Source organism: Oreochromis niloticus, linkage group LG12, assembly GCF_001858045.2.
Source record: "Oreochromis niloticus isolate F11D_XX linkage group LG12, O_niloticus_UMD_NMBU, whole genome shotgun sequence".
NCBI classification, from domain to species: Eukaryota; Metazoa; Chordata; class Actinopteri; order Cichliformes; family Cichlidae; genus Oreochromis; species Oreochromis niloticus.
Window position 1 is genome coordinate 6455597 of NC_031977.2, and position 26331 is coordinate 6481927.

Genomic DNA, 26331 nt, shown 5'->3' on the forward strand with positions numbered 1-26331 from the left:
GTTACAGTTGTCCTGGACAGCAGTAAAAATTCAGCAACAAACTCTTCGTGTATGACAGTTTTATTTTATTTACCTGAAACCAAAGTCCATGTGATACGTTGTACAATCATTTCTGAAAATACAGTACAGCAGTTTGGCAAAAAATGCCAGTGGAGGGACCGCCTGCCGTTAAAAGGGTAAAACATCAGCATCGCTGCACACCTGCCTTCCCAGATTTGGCAAAAAATCTGCTCATCTCAGTGTAAAGCAAAAAGAAAAATCTATTATCTCATAAAAGTATTTCCTTAGGAAAGATGAACTGTGTTTTTGAACTTATACATAATCTATTACATATGTCTGGTAAAACAGATGGCTGACTGAGCAGACATGCACCATAGAATAATGTACAACTGACTGTACAAGGTACTAAGCTTAGTCTAAAATGAAGGCATGAGGACTCTATGGTAATCTAAGGCTCTTCATGCAGGAGGATGGAAGGACCGATGAGGCGGGACTGGCTAGTTTCCATCAGACATTCATTTATGGGCATTCTGTAAAAACGATGTGTGAACTTTCTGAGCCCCTGTCATCACTTCACTGGCATGCAGCTCTTGTAAGATGTGCTGCAAAACACACATGCACAACACAAAACCAAACCAAAGTTTCTGCTAGGAATTTACAGGAGAGATGGGCTTACTTGGCCTTTGCTGTAAAGGGAAAAAAGAAAAGAAGAGGAGACAGGAAGAAACAGATCAATGGACACGAGAAATTACAGAACAAAGTAGAAAGCATCTGAGCAGCAGATCATTTCAGTGAATTTCAGAGCAATAAAGGCCATGCAATAAAGGAGGGCAGAAGATTCATACAAACGCAGTTCAAAAAAGAAATACATACAACACCGTGTCCTGTAACGGTGCGGGGGCGTTTAAATGCCATCATCTCAGCCAGTTGCCCAAACATGCTGCAAGCCTACATTCAAAAATAAGCGGCACCAGCAGTAACACTGAGCCCGTTTAAAAATGCACAAGGTTCCCATTTCTGCTCAGTGTGCATCTGGCACTTAGTGACATTATAAGCTCCTCTTTTTGTACCATTTAAAGTATTTACATGATAAAATACAAGGAGCGGTTATTGCTGTCATTTCGACACGAGCAATGACAGACTGATAAGCTGTGTGTGCAACCACCATACAGACGAGAGCGCGGCAGTAGTTAGCATGCACGTCAAAGTGTACTCACTCTGCAGGTAAATAGGGGGAAGGCGTGGGAAGAAACAACAGTTAGCTTTTCAAATAAAAAAAAACAACAAAAAACACTCTCTGGTCTATCGGAGCGCGCATGCAGAAAGGCTACGCTTGAGTAAACGGGTGTGAATGTATGCAGGAAGAAATGAAATGTATAGTCTACTTCGTGTTCTATGTACAGATATACAAACACCTCCGACAGCAGCCAATCAGAGGTCTGAGCGCCTATCAAACCGTCCACGTTGTGCTCAGTTTACAAGACTAACAGCTTCTTGGTGCCTTTTTACATATTCAAGTACAGTATGTGCACATTTTACATACATAAAGATTACTGTCGTTAACACACAAAATTAGGACTGAAAACTTAGAATGAATCTCAAAAATTTAACTTTAAAAAAACAAAACAAAAAAACCCAACCCAAAAACAAACCCCACACACACAACACAGACAAATGTGTTTTCTTCAAGTAAATAAATTTAACAACAGGCTGTACCAAAAATTTACTCAGAATCAAACTGGTAACATGTCTTTGTCCCCTCTTCCCTCAAATAACAGAGGAACACAAATATATATATATGTATGTATATATATATATGCACATTAAAATACATGTGAAGGTTTTGACTCTACTGGTGCTTACCTCAACACTTCAAATGATCACATATGAAATGACAGCTCGGACAAATGGGTCGTTATGGTCAAATCAGCAGCACTGAGGTAGCTGTGCTCTGCCTAATGCAGAAAATAATGAATGAGTACGATGCACGGACCTCAAATGTGATTCATGCTCAGGCAAATGTATTCTGCTGAAAGTCTTTGCCTGTAAATTAGTATTTAACTAAACTACACAGTCCTCAGAAATCTCCATTCCCCAAATTATAAAATATTAATTATTACAGAATAGTAAATAAATTCTCTGTACAGCTCAACATGTCGCTCCAACACAGTGGGCTTCTCTAGCTATTCTCAACGGGGGTCAAAACAGAGAAAAGCACGATGGTAACATGAAACATAAATCATGTCGATAAAATATTACTCTAGCCCCATCCACCCAAAAATATGTGCAAGTCTAAATGTACTTAACAGAGGCGTTCTGACAGCGGTTGGAGAAGGTGTAAATGCTGTTGCTGTAATTTGTTCCGAGTTAATGTAACTGTGTTAGATGTGTGTGTTAATGTCCACTTCACACTGGTGCACAGGGAGGGTAGTGTACTGGAGTCAGTCAGGGCCACAAGATGGCAGACACGTTAGTGTCGGTGCTGTAGATCCACAGCACCAGGGGCAGGGAGATGGCCACAAAGGGCCAGGAGATTCCATCGGCGCATGCAGACAGAGAGCAGCCTTTGCTTGTCGGCTTCTCCAGTGGTTTACCGAATTCCAAGTAGTTCCTGGCCATAAACTTAAGCAGCTCGTCCAGCAGAATGACAGGCATTGAGATCTTCAGCACCATCAACCACTGGGTCACATCCAGAGGGGTGATCTGGAAGATGACCTGGGAGGGAATACGCAAATAACTTACAGCTGCTTTTTAAAGAGAGCGAGATAAAGATTTATGAGGATTATCACAGCACGGGTAACAGATAAAACTCTACCAGTGTTTTCTACATGACCGTAAGAAGTGTGTGGTGACTGACATTTATTCAGCATTTATAAAAATACACTGCTTTGTCATGAGCTCAGAGTGAAACGATCAACACGGCTTTTATGTCAGTACACTCAATATGTAGCTGGACACAGGAGATGGTCAGCCTCAAAGATGGGAAACAGCAGTGAAGAGATCACCTGGGTGTGTGTTCCCTACCAGATCAAATGTCTAATGTATACAGAGTTATGCTTTTTTATGTTTAAACTCAAATACTGTTCCTTTATTTCAAGGTGGTCCCAAAAACTTCTATGAAGTACCTGAAACTAGAGGGCAGTCAGAGAGTACTGTACTGTCATCAAATACATCGGTACTGGTGTGGTATTGATATTTCTTTCCAAAAAACACAAATTTACATTTCAGATGAAAATGGCTCCATCTGGCATCTGCTGTTTTAAATAATCCTTAAACTTCCAAAGCCGATCCTGACAACGGCCAGTAATCACAGGTGGGCCATCAACACCCCATCCCTCGCTTGTAAGTGGGTCTAACCATGGAAAGTATACTAATGGATATTCATCCTCTGCAGGAGTTTACACCGTTATTTACTAATTATTTATTTTTAAATGTTGGCACATTGTTTAACACTTTGCTTTTAAAGTCTGTAAAGTACCAGCGGACTGCTCTCTTTCCCTCCAAACCAGCAGTCATATCCCTCTCTCGCATTGCCTCAGCTCTGAGAGCTTCATCTTTGGCCATTCTGAAGCTGAAGCCAAAGGCTCTAATCAGTTTGGCCTGGATACAAATGGTACTTCACCACACTGATGTCCACTTCAGAGGATTATGGAGGGAAAGCCCTCCATGTCCAAAGATCCCCCTGTGGCAGCGGTGCCTTGTGATTCTGTGTTGCTCATCATTTTTCACTTTAAATGTTACAGAGAAACTGGCCTCACATATCCATACCTGCTCCATCCCACGTTTTTAACGTTCAAAGCTATGCAGCTGGTAACATTAGCCTGAACTGGGAGTGAATTTCCACTTTAACCTCCTAAGACCCAAACTCTTTCATGGCATGCATTTTTAATTTCTCTTTGCCATTTCGGCTGATCGGGACCTGATGAATGTAAAAATAAAGAATTATCTTTTTACCCAATGTAGTTTCTGAGAAGAGGCTATCAGGCCCTCGTAGAGCAAAAGTTAGTGTTGTGGTCTAGACAACCCAAAATGTTATGTCCATATGTGGATGACAGGTCCTAGGAGGTTAAATAAAGTTATTTGGATCTGTTCCCCCCCTCATGCTTCACCTTTCAAGGTCATTTTTCCTACAACAAACAATAATAAATGGCCACTAGAGGGCATCAAAATCCACATAAAGACCAAAACTGCAGCAGACAGATCACTTTCACTTGTGCCAATGTCATCAAGTCATGAACACACTGTTCTTATTTTTTAAACTTACAGGCAGAGGTTCCACATAGAGGATGAGGAAGTGGAGAGACATGGAGAGACAGATGGCCCCTAGCAGCCAAATGTTCTCCCAGGGAGGCATCCGCAGCAGGGACTGGTTCTCTGACAGGCTGGACAGGAGAGAGCGCACAGATGGTGGATCTGGTTATACAATCTGTCTATCATCATGTCATTGCAAATGGTTCTTTCATGAGAACTCCTCCACTCTTTAAAAGACCCTTATTTACCTGTTCAGAGCATTGCACATCTCAATGGTGACAAGCACAGACAGGGCCATGGTCATCGGGTAGGGTGACTCAAACACGTGGCAGTCCAAGCCGTCAAACTCTGGGTTGTCTGGGCCACACTGGAGGAAGTGGCTCTGTGTGGAGGAAGAGGGGAGAGTGAGGGGGAGACAAAGAGCGGATGGAAGCTGAAGGATGTTCTCTCAGACAGGCCTACTTACCAGCTGGTACAGAGTGACCTGCGGTCCATCATCAGAGAGTGTAAACCACCACGCAGCAGCTCCCACAGTGGCAGCACCTACGTAGCCTGGAAGCAAAGACAGCAAAATCATCATATTACTCACTGGATGTACTGCGGGAAAAAAACAAAAAACAAGACAGCTCTCCAATACTGCTCAATTTTAGTTAACCTCCAATAGCCAGGTATCTGAAGAAGAGCCAGCCAGAAATCAGGGGCTCCTTAGCGTTGCGAGGAGGCTTCTCCATAATGTCCAGATCTGGGGGGTTGAAGCCAAGGGCGGTGGCAGGGAGGCCATCTGTCACCAGGTTGACCCAGAGCAGCTGGACAGGGATCAGGGCCTCAGGGAACCCCAGAGCCGCAGTGAGAAAGATGCTGTCAGGAGAAATCATTCCAGTCAGAAAGTGCTAATGATAAACTGGAGCAAATATGACTTTAATATTATCAACAGCATTGCTGTGTGAATGTAAAGCTGTAACACAACAGTTTTCTTTCTCAGCTTCATTAAAAACAGAAGACTGAGCTCTAATCTCCTCCTCCGAAGAAGACTCACCAGACAACCTCACCCACGTTGGAAGAGATAAGGTATCTGATGAACTGCTTCATGTTATTGTAAATAGCTCTGCCTTCTTCAACGGCGGCCACTATGGAAGAGAAGTTGTCATCAGCGAGGACCATCTCAGAGGCTGACTTGGCCACGGCAGTGCCAGAGCCCATAGCGATGCCGATCTCTGCCTTCTTCAAAGCAGGGGCATCGTTCACCCCGTCACCGGTCTGTACACAAACATGTTCTTTATAGTAAGTGTTGCCTTTTTCTTCAGTAACAACAACAAATCAACCCAAACAACAGAGAATGAACCTTCCACCCAGAAATGGGCAGTTTTGATCAGTACGACAAACTTCATACCATAGCAGTGATTTCATCGAATCCTTGCAGGAACTCAACGATCTTGGATTTGTGTGAAGGCTCGACGCGTGCAAAGCAGCGCGCACGAGTCACAGCCTCCCTCTGGGCATCGAGTGTGAGCTCATCAAACTCCCGTCCAGTGAAAGCCATGTGCTCAGTATCGTCCTCCTCGGTCAGGATGCCGATGCGGCGGCAGATAGCCACAGCTGTGCCCTTGTTGTCCCCGGTGATCATGATGACGCGGATGCCAGCCTGCCGGCACAGTGTGATAGAAGCAGCTACCTCCTGTCTGGGAGGGTCCAGCATGCCGACACAGCCGACAAACGTCAGGTCAGACTGGACACAGAGACAAAGATTCAAATGAAAGTCTGCTCCTGAAAAGAATATGCTACAAGCAGATTACACAAATGTATATCCACCTCATACTCGATGAATTTGGCAGTGTCAGACAGTATCATGTCCTCCATTTTTGGTGGGCTGTCTCGTGTGGCCAGAGCCAAGCACCTTAGGGTGTCACGACCTGTCCCGTACTCACGGATAACAGACATGATTTTTTCCTTGATGCCTTGGCTGAGGGGAACTTTGCTGTTGCCCACTCTGACATGAGTGCACCTTTCGATGACTCCCTCTGGGGCTCCCTGTGAGGAAGAAGAGAGGCATAAAACATTAACAACATTAACAACACAGCAGAAGACTGCACCGAATGCAGATCGAACAGCTGCACATATTACACTGGGTATACCTTCACAAACATTTTGCCCATGGTAGAGCGGGACTTGTTTGGGCTGCAGTACACAGACATGGACTTCCGGTCTCTGGAGAACTCCAGGGTGAACTCCTTCTTCATCAGCTGTTTGATCACCTGATCAGACAAAGAGACAGACAGTGAGAAAAAGCTGCTGAGCACGAACAGTGGGAATGTGCAGTGCATGCAAGTGAGGGAGCTGATGTCACTCACCGAGTTGCAAGCATTGGCTCTGTCAATCTTTGACAGGTTGTGAACTTCAGTGTCGAAGACATTCATCTTCTCCACCAGACAGGTCAGTGCGGTCTCCGTGGCCTCGCCGACCTTCTCGTACACCCCCTTCACCTGAAACGTCAAAACTTTCACACTCATTTCTTTTCCATAAGATCTTAAATTTGCCCAAAGAAAGAAAGATTTAGCCATCGTTACAGCTACCGGTAGTTGTTTCGATGATGAGTGAAGAGGAGCTGTGACATTGTGCTACATTCCTGCTCATGAATCTTTGTAGACGAATAAAGTGTTTATTCACCTGGCAAAATATAGTCTTTCCCTTCATTCACGATACCTGCATGATGGATCTCAAGCCTTTATTACTCACTGTGTTTAGCTTACACATATCTTTGGCCAAATGGAGTGCGACTGCTTTGGTGATTTCAGTGCCTTTGTGAGCTCGATGGATACACTGTACAGACCCGTTCATGAGCTGAAGTTGGACGATTCATGCTAGCAACCATTGCTTTGTTTTTCTTTGCCTCATTAATTCATCATACTGGAGTTTGTGGTGTGTTTTTGCATTTCTTCCAAACATCATTTGCTCATAATCTGAAGTTTTGCAAATGATCATGACTGTTCTGACTGTCTGTTATTTGTAGTATATTACTAATATCAAGGGAAAAGTTTTGATTGGCTCATGGAGGTACTTCATCAGTATCACTCGGTTGTGTTCATTTAATTGTGGGATGCCAAAAATCACAGCTGAGATTAAAATTTGATGAATTTTTCAACCCTGGAAGCTACATCTATCTTTCATATACAGTCTATAAGCGTACATAAAAAGATTATTTCACTTAAATCCAAAAGTACAGCAGAACAGGCAGTCACATGTAATTGTTTTCCCCCAGATCTGAAAACTGCACTCAAACACATGAAATAAGCAGCAGGAAAGGTGCAGACCTCGTTGAAGTCCAGCGAGGAATCATTGCACAGGGCACAGATTGTGGCCAATTCAACCAAAGCATCATAGTGGGAGGATTTCACTGGTTTACCATCCTGGTACCTGAGGACAAGTACAGAACATCATGTTTCCATGTATTTCAGAATCTGCCAGTTATGGAGAAGCTATAAAAGTACTCACACTTCACCCTCGGGGGCATAGGTAGAACCTGTGATGGTGAACTCTGACAGAGAGCAGCTGTCCCCTTCAGCTTTGTTGATAATGAACATCTGGAAATGAGAAGAGTCCGTGGACATTAGAAGACATCACACAGATCACGTCAGTGTTTGATTGAAATGCCAGAACCTTTGTCAAACCACAAAACCTCCAAGTGAACTCGAATAGATTAAAGGAAAAAAAACAAGATTACATTATTAGGCTCTTTGCAGATGATGCTATTGTTTTTCTATTATCCTAGAACACTAGAAGTATTCAGGTTGTGAATGAAATCTAACAGAGACTCAAACCCTTTCATCTGAGCAAGAAATGAGAGAAAAAAGATTAATTGGAAAGTAATAACAGTCAAATATCTAGGAGCTGTAATAGTAAAATAATTTATTATAATCAAAATAAATTATACCCAGATTCAAGATCCAGGGAGACAGAAGGCATTGGTTGGGCTTCAATCTGGACTGGCCCAAAAACTGAGGTGATTAAAATGAATGCATTGCAGAGATGCAATGCATTCCTCCACATCTGATCTACAAATGCAGATTAAGACGTGAGGCAATGGTTATTTTGATTTATTTGTGCTGGTAGGGGACCAAAGCTGAAGACCTCTTGAGTTAAGGAGACGCTGTAGCTCAAGTGAGATTCTTAATGCGGATGCTTCCCTTTGAAGCACACAAGATGGAAGAAAATCTGGAGATATTTTTCCATATACAAGAAATATTAGGAGGTTAAGAAAGCAATAATTAAATAAGTATATAATATAAAAATATAACATATATTAGATAGAGATTAGTTAGAGAACGCTTAAAAACAAAAAAATACCAAACCAGAAACAACTGGGGAAGACAGCAAAGACAGATGTTCTGTCTGGACTGTATAAAGAGAACTGAAAGAAGCCTTTTTCCAAACTTATCAAGGGATTACAGAAAAGGAGACACGGGATATATTGAAGCAAAACTGAAAAAAAACCAAAAACCAAAACAAATACTCAGAACCTGAAAAATCACAGCGGAGAACATGAACACTCATCCACAGACTGAAAGCAATGGGGGGATGTGGTCGGAAAAACTCGATTTGTTTCTTTATTACACCTCATATTAAAAGTACACAATCCCTGTTGCAGCAGAAAAAAAATGACAGTAAATTGGCTGCAATGTTAGAGTGTGTCTCTGTGAGGGGCAGGCTGGGTGGCCTGCTGCCTAATGTGAGAAAAGGCTGTTTAGTTTCTCTCCATAAGTAAACAGAAGAAGCTGCCAGGGAGCCTGACTAAAGAGAGAAGCTGTGCCCAAAAGGAAGACGCCGCAGTGCCAGGCCTACTCCCGCAGGAAGCTTTGATCATTTCGCTCACTCACAAACAAAGATGTACAAAGCCACACAGTATACACACAAACAGGGCTGCTTATATCAGAAAATGGATGAAGACAATCAGCAAGCCCTCCTGCAACGACTAGCCAGACATAAAATCCTGGCACTGCCCTGCTGCAGTATATTTAGAGCAAACAGGCAATCCATTAATTATTTCAGTAACCAGTTGAAGACTTTCAGGAATGATGCCTGTCAGAATAAGATTTAATAAAGAGGACGTACAATCACAAACTACATTTAGGCTGCATAAATGTAGATTGTGTTTTCGCTATGTTGTTATTATTTTATTATACAATGCTGGGTGCAAATTTATATCTGTAATAAACGATTCAAGTGAATGAGACATTGCTTTTTATTAGCAACCACGAGTGTAAAGTCAGTGAGCACACCTCTTTGAAGGCTTTTGTTTGCTTGTCCTGGCTCTGTGTGAATTACGATAAGTCACTACAGTAACTGCAGAGTCACACGGCCAACTCAATGTGCAGGGACTGAAACAACTGACAGTAACTGTAAATGAGTGCCACCCTTATTCAGGCTGTGCCAAAGTTCTGAGACAGCACTGAACAGACAACTAAAGGGGATTAAACTTTAATAAATGCTGAAATGTCCTTTTTATGTGGGGCCAAGTAGCACAGAGGTGCCACTCACAGAGAGAGAGAGAGGAAGAGAAGAAAAAGAAACTACAAGCTCACTGCTTTGCAGCTTGGTGACGCAAGGTCAGTTATGCAACAGCAGTAGTGTAAGTCATCTAACCGCTCGATGCAGATTAGAGCAGTAAAAGCAAGCTGCCTTCTAGCTCAATAACCAGAAACTACCATTTCTCTGCTTACAGAGAGCATTAGCATTTTACAGATAAATGAAAGAAACTGCTGTCACCTTATCTAAACATCAGGTAGGGACAACGAATACGACAAAGGACAGACGACCAACCTGCTCAGTAATGCAAAAACACTGATTTTGTGTGTGTGTGTGAGAGACAGATAAACTCACTCTGCAAACAGACATCTGGTTGGTTGTCAAGGTTCCTGTTTTGTCAGAGCAGATGACAGAGGTGCAGCCCAGAGTCTCCACAGAGGGCAGGCTGCGGACGATGGCGTTCTTTTTGGCCATGCGGCGAGTGCCCAGGGCCAGGCAGGTGGTGATGACAGCGGGAAGACCTTCAGGGATGGCAGCCACAGCCAGCGCCACGGCGATCTTGAAATAGTAGACAGCTCCACGGATCCAGGAGCCTCCGTGGACGGGGTCATTGAAGTGTCCGATGTTGATGATCCACACGGCGATGCAGATAATGGAAATGACCTTGGATAGCTGTTCGCCAAATTCATCCAACTTCTGCTGCAAGGGCGTCTTCTCCTGCTCCGTAGCTGCCATCTCGTCACGGATCTTACCAATTTCTGTGTTAACGCCAGTGGCAACAGCCACACCCACGGCCTTCCCTGCAGCAATGTTGGTACCCTGAAAGAACACGTCACATACGTGTTGGCTCAAGTGCAACTGATATCATCGCGCACATCCTCAAATAACAGAAACTTGTTTTTCCAGGAAGTTTACAGAAGCCAAACACATAAGAAATAATAGGAAATCAGCAGGATGTGTGATAACATGTGCAGACTCGGGCTTACAGAGAAGAGCATGTTCTTCTTGTCTTGATTGACGGCGCGAGGGTCAGGCACAGGGTCGGTGTGTTTAATGACAGAGACAGATTCACCTACGAGGACAGAGGAGGGTTAAATCGGTTTGCATTCTTCTGTAGATGATTTAAGGAAAAATGCTCAGCCAGTCGTCTCCACAGGCAAATCTGCGGTGCTGGTTATTCATCTTTCAGTTATGATTCACATGAATGTCTCAGAGGACAAAGGTGTTAAGTGGGAAGAGCGTCACAGCAGACCTCTGGGCTCATTCTGTTCATCAGTTACTCAAAGCGACCAAGTTGAATTTTTAGCAGTGACCATTTATTCAGACAAACTGACTGACCTTGGTTAACTTACTTTAAAGGCTTTGTGGTGATACTTGTGTTTTAGTCACTAGGTAAGCTTTAGACCATCTATCCATTACTTAATAAGGGGTAGCATTCAAATAATTAAAATATGTCAAATTTGATGTCTGCCATCAGCAAAAATATCTTACCAGTCAGGATGGACTGGTCTACCCTGAGGGTTGTGGACTTGATTGAACAGATGCGGATGTCAGCGGGCACCTTGTCTCCAACTACAAAAAGCAGATCCATAATTAGATAGAGAGAAAAAAAAAAAACATACAAACAAATATAAGGAGAACAAATACAAATATCAAAACAAAGACAATGCCACTGAAAATTGTTACAAATCATCTAAAGTTGATTAATTATATTAAAAGCTTTAGAGAAAATACATTGCAATCTCTATATATAAGGAACAAAACTGACAGCAGTAGTCATCTTTGGGCCCTTTTGAGGAGCTACATTGGAAACAGACACTTCTCTCTAGAGGCAATCACTTCATGGCCTCAGGGAAAAACTGTTAGTGAACCCAGCTTGTTGCTGCATCCACAAATCCCAGTTAAAACTCATTACATGTGATGTAAACCAGATTCAGAAATGCTGCCACCTTGTCTGGGCCTGAGCTAATTTAAGATGGACTGGGGCAAAGTTCAAAACTTTCCTCTGATCTGATTAAACCAAATTTTAAATGATTTCCACAAACTATGGACATTAAATCCAAGAAGAGTGGAGCATACAAGTTAAAAGTCAACATCTGTGACAGGGACGGGTGAATTAGTGTGCAAAGCCTGGAAGTGAAGACACCACTGAAGCTGCAATTAAGAGAAGGTCTTTTTCAGTGAAGTTCTTGCCCATTTCAGGAAGACAATGTAAAACCTAGTTTTGCACATCTGTCATCAGCATGGCTCAGCAGTAAATGGTTTATTTAAAAAAAGAATCATAGAAGTTCAAAAGGCTACAACTTCTTAAGTAACGGACATAGAAGCTTGTGGTAAATTTTTAAATATATGGCTGAATATGAACTTTCACCTACAAAACACTGCAAACATCTATGCAATACTCAAACTGGTCCCATACTTTATCGAGCATGTCTGGAGTCACTGCAGCTCAACCTCCTCTAACAGTACATGTTTGATCGCTGCCAGTTAATATGCTGTTTTCCAGTTATGAAAACATCTATGTGCAGGGGCCTGTGTCTTCTTCAGGGCGTGGTGTAAAATAGCTGACAAAGGCAGACATAAATTCTTAGGCAATGAATCAGTCACTTCGCTAAAGCCCAACTTCAAAAGAGTTCCAGGATACATTCAAAGCTAAGCGATTTAGCACGTGAGAGAAAGATTTCAACCATACATCCAATCAAAAAACAAAAGCTAACAACAAAGGAGAAAGGGCAGTCTTAACTCTCTACCCATGCATTCCTTGTACAGTACCGTTTGGGGGTGGGTGTACTGGCCAAATGAAGATTTAACAGATGAGAAGTTGTTTATTTTCTACAGGCAGTAACTCTGCTTTAGAGTAAACTAAATTTATGAACCACAGCTCACTACAGCATGATTGTTATGCCTCACAGCAGCAAAGGAGTGCTGCCATTGGTGTAGGAAAGAGAAGGAGAACCAAAGACAGAGAAGGAAATGAAGGACTTGTGAGCCATAAAAGGCTAGTCTCAAAGGAAATGGCCAATTTGGGTACATCAGAACTGCAGTGACCCAATTCAGCTTCCTAATCGTACATAAAGGCAATGGAAACTGGGGAAATGGCTCAGGCTATGGCACAGTTCCGTGGGTGTAGTCTACTTATACAGGCCTACTTAGTTAAAAATGTAAATTGTGTCACATTGTTACAAAAGACTCCATGAATACAATATAGCTAGAATCCAGGAAACCGTACTAGGCTGCCAAATATCTAAGAATGTAACAAAACATCTAAACAAGGCTGTAGTGGAAACTCACCCAAAAACAAATAATGATTTTTATCAAATGTACCAGTGTCCAGATCCAGACTGAGGGAGACAGGTATTGTATGGCTAAACCAGCCTTGGCCTTGAAGGAGGAGAGGGGGAAAATAGCAATGGGACCAATGACGCATGCAGCCAAAAAAGGAAAAAGAATTTCAACCTGTTTCCCAATCTGCTGATGTGGTTTAAATGTGGCCCTACGATGGCAGACATGTTCTCATCATTGCCACAGGAAGAGACAGGCAAGATGCAGAACACAGGAGCAACTCATCTGCATTACCTTGGAGTTTCTTATAGATGCCTGGAATAGAAGCTGCAAACATTTTTTATGAGTGCATCTATACAATCTAATCCAAAGCAGACCCTTGCTCTAGTTATGTGTATTCCAGCACCCCTGCTCTGTGAAGGTTGATTTCTCACTGGGAGGCATGACCCTATGTAAAGTTGGATGATCATCAACTCATCCGAGTGCCAGAAACGCTCATCTGTCAGCAGGCACTGGCCAATCAAGGCAGACAATGACAGCATTTCTGAGAAGACAAATGTTGAGCTCAGCTGCATCTTTAAACTATCTCAATGTGGAAACAGACGTGCAATGGAAGATTTGCTTCCGAGAAGGTCATGCAACCCGAATCAAACGGCCTGACACAGGCTCAAAGACATTTCACCTTAGAAACCAAAGGGGAGCTTACACAGAACAATGTGCCAACCAGAGACCGTGAAATGTCAATGAAATTCACCGACTTGTAGCAATGGCAGGAGAAATAACCATTAGCAACATGAAGTTAAACTTTGAGCTAAACAATTGAAGCAACTAACAACAGGGACAGCTATACGAGGGCAAGGAATTCATTACACAGGTAACTATGCAACCAGAGTCTGGAGCATCAAGCGACCAAATGTCAGCTACAAATCAATGAGCAAAACACTTCACATATAGAAGAGCTGAAGGTTGCCCTATGAATTCACTGTCCTAGTTACACAGCTGTAACACTTTACTTGAATTATAGATGTCAAATAATTTCATTAGAATTGAATTAAAGAATTACCCATACCTAACTTTTACTCAAACTTGCATCCTTTCTCGCTGTGTAACACTTCCTGTGTCACGTTATTACTTTCAAAGAAATACAAACTTCTTAGGGAGTGCTGAGCCAAGAAACCAGAGGGCCAGGCTGCTAACAACGGTTCCTACTGATGTTCTCATGCAAAGTAACCAGTGCTCTGTGACGCCGTGACACACTGGACCTGTCTTGAGGCTGTGTTACACTGCAGGCCTGCTCTGGTGAAGCGGGTATATATCATCTGTCCCTTTGTGTCAACATCCTACTTGGTAGCAGTCCAAGCATTTCCAGAGGCATGACCACGTCTTCACCTCAGGGCTTGCCAATGGCTCAAACTGTCTGCAAATTTAACGGTGGCGAAAGCTCAGACCTGGTGATACATCGCCACCAATATGACTCCCAGAGGTGCCTTACAAACAGAACAGGCAAAGCAATGACTGAACTGAAAGTACCAGCTTTGACTGGCACTTGCACCTGCTGTGCGTTCAGGGACAGCGAGTGGTTCTGCTGGCCAGGCTTCCTTGGGGCCGGCCAGGAGGCTACATGTGCTGATGGCAGCTGAACAAAAGGCTGAGCTCCTGTCATGTAGAGTGGGCTGTTTCAGAAGAGTCAGCAGGCAAAGCTTATTGCAGCTTTCCAGCACATCTCTGACTAACTACCTCACCATCTGCATTTACATATTTATGCAAACTGATCTGGTATTAGCAAATGGTTTATAACAGATAAGCCACTAACCTTCCATTGGGTTTAAAAGTTTGCTACTCTATTTGGGGCCAACAATGGAAGAAGTCCAAAGCAGGGAAACCTAACCGACCCATCTCATTTGTGCAATTTTACTTTTTTGCGAGGACAGTTTGTTTTACCAATGTCTCCTTTGCCCTTTGGCCACTGCACTAGCACATTTCCAGAGTAATGGGTGAGATTCAATTGTGCCTTTTTCCTGATCAGAAAACAAGACCTGAGTAAGTCATATTTAGTTAGATGCTGCCTGGTGACAGAGATATGAATATAATCTAAGAAGTGACATTTTTCCAACTTCCTGCTTCTGTGTTGTCACAGATGCAAAACACATGTCAAGTTTTGACCCTGGTTATGCAAGCACCATCTCCACACTGTCTCCCTGGGATCTCTGCTTCTCTTTGTCTGTTATGAATCTTAAGCAGCAGTGGCTGGCTGGGGCTCTTCATAGCATGCAAGTGTTTCTCCTGCCATAGTAACAAATCTTATCCCAGGACCGGGAGCACTAAAGTTCCAGCCAAAATTAGCCAAGCAGAGGATGGTAGGAATTCCATATGTTTGGCATAGAAAATTTAAATTGGAACTGAGAACAATGCCATATCAGGTACTGATCTAATAGATCCAACCATAACAATAATAATTTACATGAGTATTTACCACAGCCTACTTCAAACATGCTCAAGATGTGGACATTTAACTCACTGCCACTGAAAGAGGCCAAGACATTTACAAAAAAAAAAGTACAGTTTAAATATAGGCTTTAAAGCTTGGATCAATAAAAGGTGACACGAACAAACAAAAGCTCATCACTGACATCATCAGAGCTGTTCCTTAAAGTCTGACATCTCCCACCTTGAACCAGTCCTGCAGTATTTAATGTGCCCTGGCCTTCCCCTAATTTAAATACTGCATATAACATGGACAGGCCTGCTTCTATCTACCTGCTTCACCATACATCAGAGACTGTTGCTGCTAATTTCCCAAGTGTTTTTCTTATATTTTAATGTTGCTAATTTACCATGTGGAAGTACTGAAACACTAAATTTGTCTAGTTCATTTATTTGTGTGGTTTATATTATTTCCCCCTCATTTATTCAACAGTAATGCTATTTTTAAAACTTCTTACAGCTTTGTTATCTGTTTTTAATTTTTTTTTATTTCTCTTTATTAGCATTTATGCTTGCTCCGTCTTAAAGGGCTCATCAGTCTTCAGTGAAGCATTTTGAACTGCACTAACAGATTCCCAGCCGTGATTGCGTAAACAAGGTTGACCGCTGCACCTTAAGGCAGCTTTGTTACACATCATTTATTCAGACACTTCCATGCATACTCCTATCAACCCAAGCTCAACCAGTGCGCTGCTTAGTTTGAATGAAAACCCCTGTGACCCTCCTGGACTACATCTGAGGGTTGAGTTTTTTGAAGTCTGCTTCTCCGGCTGGCAGGATGAAACCATTTCTCTCAGCCTTGCTGAAAAGTCAGAAGCCTCTGCCAAAAGACAGTCCCTCAGTGACATCGGACGATTGCCAGACCACATTAAATGCCACATACTATCCATGGTGTCTGGAATCTCAGTGGAGGGTGCCGGTGCTGATGGGCAGGGTCGCTGTGCATTGAGCGTGATAGGGCGGGATGGTTATTCACAAAGCACTTCCCTATAAGGTCATCTCTCTCTAGCACAATAGGAGCAGATGAGAGATCCTCCCCCTGCACTCCCCCCCACAAGCCCAGACTCCACAATTTCACAGGCAACGGGGAACAAACACACTGAGCTCTGCCGCTCTGAGAAAAGGCCAACATCCAAATCTCCAAACCCTTAGGGGGAACCTATTATGCTCATTTCCAGCTCCATATTTTTTATTCTTGGACTCTTTCTGAGTAGCTTTGCATAACTCACAATTTAAAATATATTTATTTATATATCTCATACTGGAGCTTGGTTGAGACCCTCGGCTCATCCTGTCTAAAACCAGTTGTTTAAGATCCCCCTCCCCTCACAAACACAAGCTTTGTACGCCTGGTGGACTGGGCTTCTGTACTTACAGCTAGAGCTGTGTACCTGAGCTCTCCATATCTTAATATGGATGGATGAAAAATATCTTTATATATTCACCTCACTGGTGTCATAATAGAGTCAAAAGCAGAAACAAATGTTTGAAACTGAGTGTTCAGAGCAGCAAGTGAACTGACAGCATGCATTGCTACATGCAAAGGACTTCAGTTCAGTGGACTTTACGTTATCTGACAATGTGAATTTTTAGGGATTAGTTAGGTGGAGCGATGTCAGCATTTGCTCATTTTAAAACCGCTTCATATTTATGCTACAGTAAATGTCTGCTTAATAAAATCAATCACAAAAATCTACTCTAGATAAATGTCTGAGAAATGCATTAAACAGAAAGTCATCATCTCCACTGTATGTTCAGTAAGAGTTCATCTGTGAGGCTGATAAGCGAGTAGGAGGCAGCATTTAAACGCACAGCGGCAGCAGCCTCACAGAGAGCCGTGCAGTTTGGCTGCTGGGTATTCTTCTCACGGCTGAGGCAGCCACAGAGGGTTCATCTCTATGTCCTCTATCGCAGCTCAGCTAAGCAGCCTCCCAGCCAGCATCTGCGTCATCACAATCCTCCTCTGCATGGCAAAGGTCACTTTGGAGCTTCAGGAAAATATTATTCATTAAAAAAGGGAGCCTGACAGGAACCATTGTAAAGGATAGTTGGAGGATTAAGCAAGTAAGTAGAGCTGATGAGCTACTCCTGACTGTGGGATAAAGCATCCAAGTCGTCTCCCTGCTGGGTTGCGCTCAAGCTGCTGACAGCAAAGCCTCCAGCTACCTTCATCATGAGTTTCTAAATAACTAGGTCTCTAATATGCGAGAGCATCTGACTCACAAGTTTCTGTTTTAACCAGAGCCAAAAATTGAACTCAACTTCTTATGAACCCAAATTAACATGTCATGATTAGCACTGTCAAGAAAGTAATTTACATATAGTATAGAAACATATCCCAACTAGAAGGATATGTGATGTTAAATTGCAGATCACTCCTACTTTCTGTGCCCTTGTCAAGGTCACTCAGGATTCCCGCTGAACACTGTCCCACGTCATCTGCTGTACCAATGTTCCCCCCGAACAGGAGGGGAGGGGAAGAGGCTGACACCTGTCATCTTCTAGACTGTCGCTGCCTCTATAAATACAGCATTCCATAATCCATAATGAAAGCTAAAAATAAAACCCACACGATGCACCAAAACGCTAAGCATCACTTGAGGGGCTTAGGGTCAAACAGAGTATCAGGACAGCGTTTGAAGGACTCAGTTAGTACTGTGCACATGCGTTCCCGTTCATCCCTCTGCAGTATTACATACGTTTGTATGCCGTAGGGGAAACGGCACTATTAAAACCAAAGCCTTACATCCTGAGGATTTCAGCTGCTGAAATGCGCTGACTGCAGGGTGGGAAAGTGTTGAGTTGGGATGACACTTTAGAAGCTTTGCAAGATCACACGCACAGTTACAGTAAGTGGGCCTTAACAGCATGTGTGCCCAGCCCTTTGAGACAATGGGTTAATAGGAAAATCTCAAAATACATCAGCCTTACAGGGTGAGTCACCGTGCTGCTGCAGTGGCACTTGGGGATGGGGGAGGTCTGAGCATGTGCTAAATAATACATGTCCATACCTGGACTCATATGACCTAACCATTACCTGAGGCAGAGCCAAACACAGACGAGGTGCTATCTTATGAAAACACCAGATGTCTCTGATATTTAAAAAAAAGCCATATGGAAAAATAGTCTCTTTCAGAGTGAAACCATGGCATTAAATTGCCAATTTTCTGTGAATTTCAAGGTTTATTTCTATCATGTTCATGTGATGCCCTGATGCTTCTTTTATGAGAGAAAGGTCTGTCAAACCCCAATCTATTTTTTTCTAAACAACACGTATAAAAGCATTACAGATGCAGGTCAACTTACCAGCAACCTCCACTATGTCACCAGGCACGATGTCTCTGGCCTTGATCCTCTGCACAGTTTTCCTGTCCTGTCGGTACACTTTTCCCATCTCAGGTTCATACTCTTTAAGTGCCTCAATGGCATCTTCAGCATTGCGTTCCTGGCGAGAAGAACATTAGATTCAGGGCAAATATTTCTGAGTTGCTGCACAGCGAACTATCACGATTGCAGAAGGCTGGACGCTTCCTTTGGAGAGGCACTGACTGTTCTCGCCGGATGTGCGTGCATCTCTCCTCGGGTTGTGTTTGGGGACATTTAGGTGTTAAGTGTATTAAATTTTCTCATTTTCCAATCTTACTCTTCACCAGCAAGAAAAACATCACTCAAGCCCACACAGTTTGAAAATAAATAAATAACTAGAGAAAGGCTGCTGATGAAAACCGGCAGCCTGTTCCTTTTCAATAGGAAGTCTTCTTTGAGACAAAAATAACTTTCAGCGCAGTGTTTTTCTGCATTGCCTGTGAAGTTTAATGGTAAAACCTCCAACTCACAGCGGGGCTGTAACGCAGATACAAGGACTGTTTAATTAAACATGCAGTACTGTTACGTAGATTTCAGTACTCGAGTCTCTGAAGGAGATTTGGAACCCAGTTTGAGCTTGTTTTTTCATTTTGGATGATCAGATCATGTTGCACTGGATTACACTGCACTGGATGCAGGATCAAACTGATAGAGGTTATTAGTAAACTGATAAGGGATATTTATTTGAAGTCTGTCACATTGGTGGCATCTGATTTAGCTCAGCTTTATTAGGATTTTTTCCTCACACTGACACGGCTTCAAAACTAATATAACTGTAGTTTAACACATTGCTTTGAAATGTTAAAAATACCACGTTCATATTCATGAAATTAGATTTTTTTTCAACAAAAATGCGTTAAACCCTGATGATATTCAGACATAGTGCTCAAACTGTCCAAAAACAGAATTAAGTGCGAATAAAAATGCAAAGCCGTGATTCGCTATGCTCTCACCTGCCACACGCCAACGATAGCGTTTGCTATAAGAATGAGTAGAATTACAAAAGGCTCCACAAATGCGGTGATAGTTTCCTCTCCCTCCTCAAACCAGGCCAGGACCTGAAAGAAGTCAAATAAACCATCAGTATTTATTAGACATTTCAGAGAAAAGAGAGCTCTCTGCCTCATGCTTGCATATAGCACAGCTCCATCTGTCCAGAATCAACCTTTTTAGGGTAAAATCTTACTACTTCATCATCATCCTATGACCAGAAATGTGTTTTGCAAGGTCACCTTTGACCAAATACAATCTTGAGTTGAAGTGAGCTTTTGTGTCAAATTTTTGGGGAAAACAAAAACAAAACTCTGCTCTCATCCAAGAGATGTCAAGTGTCTCTGGCTACGACTGTTACCACTGTGGCTGCACAAAAAAGGGGACAAAATCCAGAAAGCACTAACCATGGTTTTTCCATGGCAGATAAAAAACTGAAGCTCACATCTCTAATAAAACTTGACTGCTTTATTTCTTAAAAAAAGAGATCCCTTTTTAATACTGCCGTGTTTATTTTATGTGAGGATTTAGCCATCTGCCAGAATCTTCACATTAAAGTCTGAGATTATTAATAATTTAGGATCAGCAGCAGCACATTTTTATACAATGTCTGGGAGAAAATAATATCCCATCACACAGCTAAAATCCATACATGTCATATCATCCCTGAATACAACACACTCTTGTCCTCAGTTTAAATTTGGAATAACAATGTTCTGAGTTTTGTTGTAAACAGCAGACCTTTAAAATTCCTAGTTAGGTTAGAAACATTAGAAATGGATTTATTCTATTCATTGTGAGCAGCTGGTTATATACTCATATGCACAGCAGTATATAAACATACATACATTGTAATTACTGGTTTTTACTGTTGCTGTTAAAACTATAAAGCTTGGCTAAGCTGTGTATGGACAGAGGCTACTTCATAAGTAATTCATTCAATAATGCAAACAGGTGGCTGTGGAGAAAGCTGTGGGGACTTGGTTAACACGGTCAGACCTCCATTAAGTTAACACTTTTTAAGCCTGTCAATTTTACTTAATTCACATCACGAACACCAAAGGACCAGTCTCAACATTGTTGCACACACATACACTCAAAACTGCCAGGAAAAGAATTACAGTATATTGACCCGGAGTCTCATTTGGCTTGCTGTTCCTGAGAAAACGGTCTTTAAATTACCCTGTCTGTCACTAGCAATTAGTTAATCTCCCATAATGTATAAAGCAATCAACCTCAGTAACACCCAAGTGTCTGACTGCAGTGGATGCCAAAGACCTTTGAATGGCATAATTCAAAAAGGCAAGCATAATGCTTTAATAGCCGTCTCAATACAGAAGTGCTTATAATGCGCTATTGTATGTCATGGCATACAATACATGTAAAGATACTACTCTAACCAGCCACCCTCTTCATTTTAATATAACGGCAATGTGGTTGTCGATGAATTGATTAGTAAGAAATAGCAAAGAAATGTTAATTGTGGTGTGTTAGAAACCAGAGTAACCTCTTCAAACATTAAATCCGTCCATCTAAAATCCATACACACTTTTAATTAATTAAAAAAAATAATAACTCTAAAATAATATGCTCTGAAATACTCAGACCAGCCCCTCTGACATTGCTGCCGTGTCATTGGCTGATTAGATATTTGCATAAAGAGCAGCTAAACAGGTACACCAAATGATGCAGCAGGCGAGTGTGAGTCACTCATCCAAGCACATTCTTCTGGATATGGTTTTTAGTTTTTCTAAGAGGTTTGATGGTTATATACACATTAAATTTACACCGACGCTGGTGTGCACTTTTGTCTGATAGAGAGCCCTCCCACTGAGGGGTGAGGAACCAAATTTGGTCTCGAGTGGTGCTCTGCTCCACTGTTAGACAGCAGCGACTGACACCTCTGTATCACCTGACACCAGGCACCGCGCTCTTACCAGCTCTCTCTCTCACACACACACACACACACACACACACAGGCAGCCTCAGTTATCAAAGTCTTCTTCAGCCATCTGTTAAGTTAGCAGTCATTTATAGAATTAAATAGCAAGGATGAATCTTTGCAGTGCTAAAGACTGCTTTAGAAACAAGAAAAAAAAAAAGCACGGCAAAATGTAGCAAAATAAAATGCTTTTATTTTTATTTTACTCAATTTAGCTTTTGGGAGCAGATCAGAGAACATGTTCTCATTTACTTGTTACATTTTATCTAAACACAGTAGAAGAACTTAAGAGACGAGACGAAGAGATGTGCAAGTTAACCATGATTGCACCTTTAACATTAAATAATGTTTTAAAAAGTCTCTTCCCCGCAGCTGACAGGTACATTTCATAGGCTGCAAGCTGCATGGTGGATCTATAGTTTATACGGTGGATCTATAGTTTATATCATGTGGAAATGTTCACTCAATTTAGCTTATAAATTGGCTCAGACACATGGCAGTGACGCTGTTATGTAAGTGCAAGCCATCAAACATATATCCATGTAGCACTGGAAGTCTGCGGCCCGGATGAGACCGAGTGCGAGTTATTACACAGCAGTCACGCTTGGCGACTCAAATGTCTTACTTGGCACACGGTGATAGCAACTCAATGCTGCTACTGCTGTTGTCACCATTCCTCAGACGGGATGCTAGCCTTCTCAGCTGTTTAGCTCCCATATGTGAGTGTAACCATAGGCACGTTATACAAACTGAAGACGTTCACACTTCAGCACTATGCACTGAATAAATAGTGTGCTGCCATTTATCACACCGGGCTTTATAATAATCCCATCTGCGGCTTTGGCTTCATGTAAACACTTTCAGACAGAGGTGGGAAGAGGAAGCTATTTGAGGGATGTGAAAAGGTTTCTTCTGACTTTACTTTAAGGTTAGCACATCATCACACGGACACGCAGGGGGTGACAGGACAGGGGAGTTAACACTAAGAATAAAAATAAGAAGCTCAGCTGAATTTCGAGAAGAAGCCCGCAATTCAGTTTCAGTTCACTGAGCTTGGGATGAGATGACTGAAAGAAAGTCTGTGTGGTACATTAAAAGAAACACTCTAGCATATACTTACAAAAGATATGCATGCAGCCAGCAGAAGAATTCGAACGAGCAAATCTTCAAACTGTTCGAGGACAAGCTCCCATAAAGATTTCCCTGGAAAGAGAGAGAGAGAGAGGGGGGTGAGTTAGTGAAAAACAAGCCAATCGCAGAAACTTGCCAGCACAAAAATGATGGGAGTGGTGTGAGTGACAGCAGTGATTACCTTCCTCCGCTGGTAACTCTGTGTGTGGGTATGCGGTTGTCAATCCGGGGATCATACAGGAAGCAGGCAAAGAAGAAAAAGTGATATAATATATAAGTGATATATGAACACAACAACAAAAAAGTTTCCCACTTGAGAAACAGCAACTCTCTGCATGTTTGTGAGCGCTACTTTCATAGCTCTAAATCTCAGGCACATTTAGGTGTCAAAGCCACCAGCTTATTCTCAGTTTCATGTGAGACTTTGCTCAGTGATTATTCAATCATACACAGTGAAAAAGAGGGGAATTTCTGTATGCACGTCTCTGTTTGACTGTTAAAGCCCATGAAAGAAATCACACTGCAACTATTTAATACTTTTGTATGCAAGACCCCATGTTCACATGTCTAGTGCCAACAAGGGTACATAATTTACATCAGTGATGCTTTATTACACAACAGGAATAAATATTTAAATAAAAATCCAATCAGTGCAAAGGTCAAAGTGAGCTAGAAGGAGGGAGGAGGGAATACCGTCCATGGCCTCCCAGCTGATATTAATATAAAACAGCTGTTTCAATTCAATTCAAGTATTTATTGTCATTGTCAAGAACAATGAAATTGTGTTTAGAGCTTCTACAACAGATAATAATAATAAATACCAAAATTCCCCTTAGACCCAAGTGTGACTATTTAACCCAGTGTGACTTAAGTGCAATGAGACGATCCTTAGCAAAAACATGAGAATATGACAGGTAATGTTCATGGGACATTCAGACAAAGACCTGAGAAATAGTTTAAAGTTTAAAGCCTTTGGCAGTGTTGGTCCAGTAAGCCTGTACCCACTGCTCAGTGTCCAGTGCACTCATGTACTACAGTTTTGCTGAGGAACATTCAACAGGGTTACCGTGTGAAACTACCGCGCCACATTTCCCCGCTGCTGTCAGCAGTGTCACGGGGAGCTCGGCTCAGTGTGGCCGCGATCACAGGCAGCTCACGCACTGTTACCGTGCACAGCTACGGCCTCTGAGTAATGATTAACTCGTTACTGTGTAAAACACGGGAAACCCTCGAGGTGACGTCAGCCAAATCACTTTACGGTCTGATGATGATGCTGGCGACTTTTACCCCGCATATCAAACACTAAGCTCGCGGTGCCCACGCCACCGTGACATGACACTTTCACGCCGTGTCTCGTTCACAGCCGCAGCGTTTTTGCTTTTCCGTTGCTTTGCGGTTTTTAGCTGTCGTACCGTTTAGGCCCCATTTCTCCCGCTGCCGTTTCACCTCGTCCAGGGAAAGTCCTGTGCTTTCATTGACGCTGAAATAACTGTAAACTTCTTCCACACTCTTCGTGTGAGCGTTCTCCATGGCGGACAGACGGCTCCTTCCCACTCAGCTGTACCCGAGAACACCGGTGAAGGATACCTTGTGGCTTCCTACCCTGTGAGGACTTTTAGAGCAACGAGGACTTTGTCAGCTCGGATAGCTATCGGCTGCTACTGACAGAGGTGTAACGTGTCCCTTTCTCTTCTCGGCCCCTCTTTAGATTTCCTTTACGACGGAAATTTTGTAGCCAAATTCCTCTTCCCCGCGTGGTTACTGTGCGCCTCCTGTTATGTCCGATAATGGTGGGAAAGTGTCTGCAGCAGCGTCCCGTGCCGAGGACTGCATTCACCCGGTCCAGTCCTGCTCTGTGCTCCCGTGCCGTACCCTGCCTCACCGTGGCGCAGCTCTCAGTGGCTTCACGCGCTGCCGACAGTCTGGTTTTATCAAAGCGCCTCACTGCTGCCCCTCTTCCCTGCGCTGCATGTGGACTCATATCATTGGACGACCCGCGTCAGCTAAGGAGAGCCGGAAAAAAAACCGGAACATAACCAGGAAATGAGAGGCCGACATACCGGGGGGTTTGTTTTATGTAAGCCGTGAGGATTGGGTCTCTTCGTACAGTGTGTAGGGTCAATATGCATTCATTGTAAGTGTTTCATATTGCCCGCCATGTCTTCCTCGGTGTACCTGGCAGGTGACACTGTTATAGTGGTGTGACACGTGACGTGCTGGAGCTATCAGTTGGCATTATACGGCTGACAAGTTATTCCTTAAGATACCCTTCCGCCGTTTCATGAATATCCAAGTTGAAACAGAGGAATATACATATATATATATATATATATATATATATATATATATATATATAGGACTTCTTTTATTTTTCTAGGGATAGGTTTAACAACTTGTTCAAAAACAAGTCGAGAATAGACATTACAATAAAAACACAACATCAGACATTTATTATAATATTTTGAGAGAAACATTACATTTCAAGGAGATTTCTGCAGCAGCAAAGGTGGTGGTTTTGCTTTGCTTTTTAAAACTTTTTTTAAGCATCGGCGATTATATACATGTCCTCTCAATGTCCTTCTCATTCAACGCTGAACAAGGGGCAGCCCTGATGGTCCTGTATTAATAAAAATATATAAACAGGTAATACGAGGGGACGAGCAAGATCTAAAGACTGAAAGTAAAGACGCCTTTTGGATATTTTTCAGTTACGTCTTAAGTAAATATTACCACAATTTCACAAATATGATATTTAATTACCTAAAAAATCATTCCCCACACCTTTTTAGTTTTTATTAACTACAATAATCTTGCAATGCTCTGTCCAAATGTGCTTATACAGCTTTATAGGCAGCTTCATGCAGACAGAATGAAGGCATCCAAATACAAAAAGCTCATTGCTCGTTTAATGTATCACCGCTTCAATTAGAGAAAAAAAGGATGGAATTGAGATTGTTTTAGAAAATTGGAACATTTATTTACACCAGCTGGTAGCAGAGACATACCAATACCACAAAATAATAACCTTTAAAGTCAAAGGTGTTTGCAAAACAAAGGTCCAATTTTCTGTAAAGGTGTAAAAGGATCCCCCGCCCTCCTCTGCGGTCTTCAGAGGGTAGTACTGTCAGATGTTTTACAGGACTGGCGTGCATCATCTGTTAACATGTCTTAATAAGGTCCCAAGAAGCACAAGGTGTTGTAACAACAATAACATGGCACCAGCCAGCTGGACATCTAGCAGCCTTTTACAAAGCACACTTGATCCGTTTGGCACAAGGGCCACTAACATTGGCTGTCAACAGCAGATTAAGTTTCTGTGGGAGAGGGGGAGGTTGAGACCCTGAAACATCCATGAAGACATTTGC

General features: G+C 42.4%; 1 protein-coding gene across 3 annotated transcripts; it reads right to left on the minus strand.

The window, feature by feature from the left end:
- Positions 1 to 44: 44 nt before the first annotated feature.
- Positions 45 to 24977, minus strand: atp2a2a (ATPase sarcoplasmic/endoplasmic reticulum Ca2+ transporting 2a). 3 transcript variants are annotated; one of them, XR_269619.4, is made up of 21 exons: positions 24379 to 24976; positions 23148 to 23165; positions 22956 to 23038; positions 19857 to 19961; positions 18844 to 18982; positions 11263 to 11343; positions 10758 to 10843; positions 10126 to 10590; positions 7741 to 7829; positions 7560 to 7662; positions 6600 to 6731; positions 6384 to 6503; positions 6061 to 6279; positions 5642 to 5977; positions 5288 to 5508; positions 4907 to 5109; positions 4718 to 4803; positions 4500 to 4633; positions 4265 to 4382; positions 1218 to 2715; positions 45 to 686 (listed from the first exon to the last, which is right to left on the minus strand). XR_269619.4 is itself a non-coding variant. In XM_005472956.4 (21 exons), the coding sequence occupies exons 1-21, from the start codon at positions 24494 to 24496 to the stop codon at positions 673 to 675; spliced, it is 2991 nt and encodes a 996-aa protein (XP_005473013.1). In that variant the 5' UTR covers positions 24497 to 24977; the 3' UTR covers positions 45 to 672. The 3 variants fall into 3 exon arrangements, 2 of the variants coding, with proteins under 2 accessions (XP_005473013.1, XP_003448606.1); XM_005472956.4 differs by having other exon boundaries at positions 2595 to 2715; positions 24379 to 24977; XM_003448558.5 differs by having other exon boundaries at positions 45 to 2715.
- Between the last annotated feature and the right edge of the window lie 1354 nt (positions 24978 to 26331).

Excerpts from the sequence above, each read along its gene's own strand:
- atp2a2a (XM_003448558.5), bottom strand. The coding sequence starts at position 24,496 with ATGGAGAACGCTCACACGAAGAGTGTGGAAGAAGTTTACAGTTATTTC. Across the intron at positions 11,344-18,843 it reads TGACATAGTGGAGGTTGCTG|TTGGAGACAAGGTGCCCGCT; the intron begins GTAAGTTGACCT and ends TGCTTTTTGTAG. Across the intron at positions 4,383-4,499 it reads ATGTGCAATGCTCTGAACAG|CCTGTCAGAGAACCAGTCCC; the intron begins GTAAATAAGGGT and ends TCTCCTGTCCAG.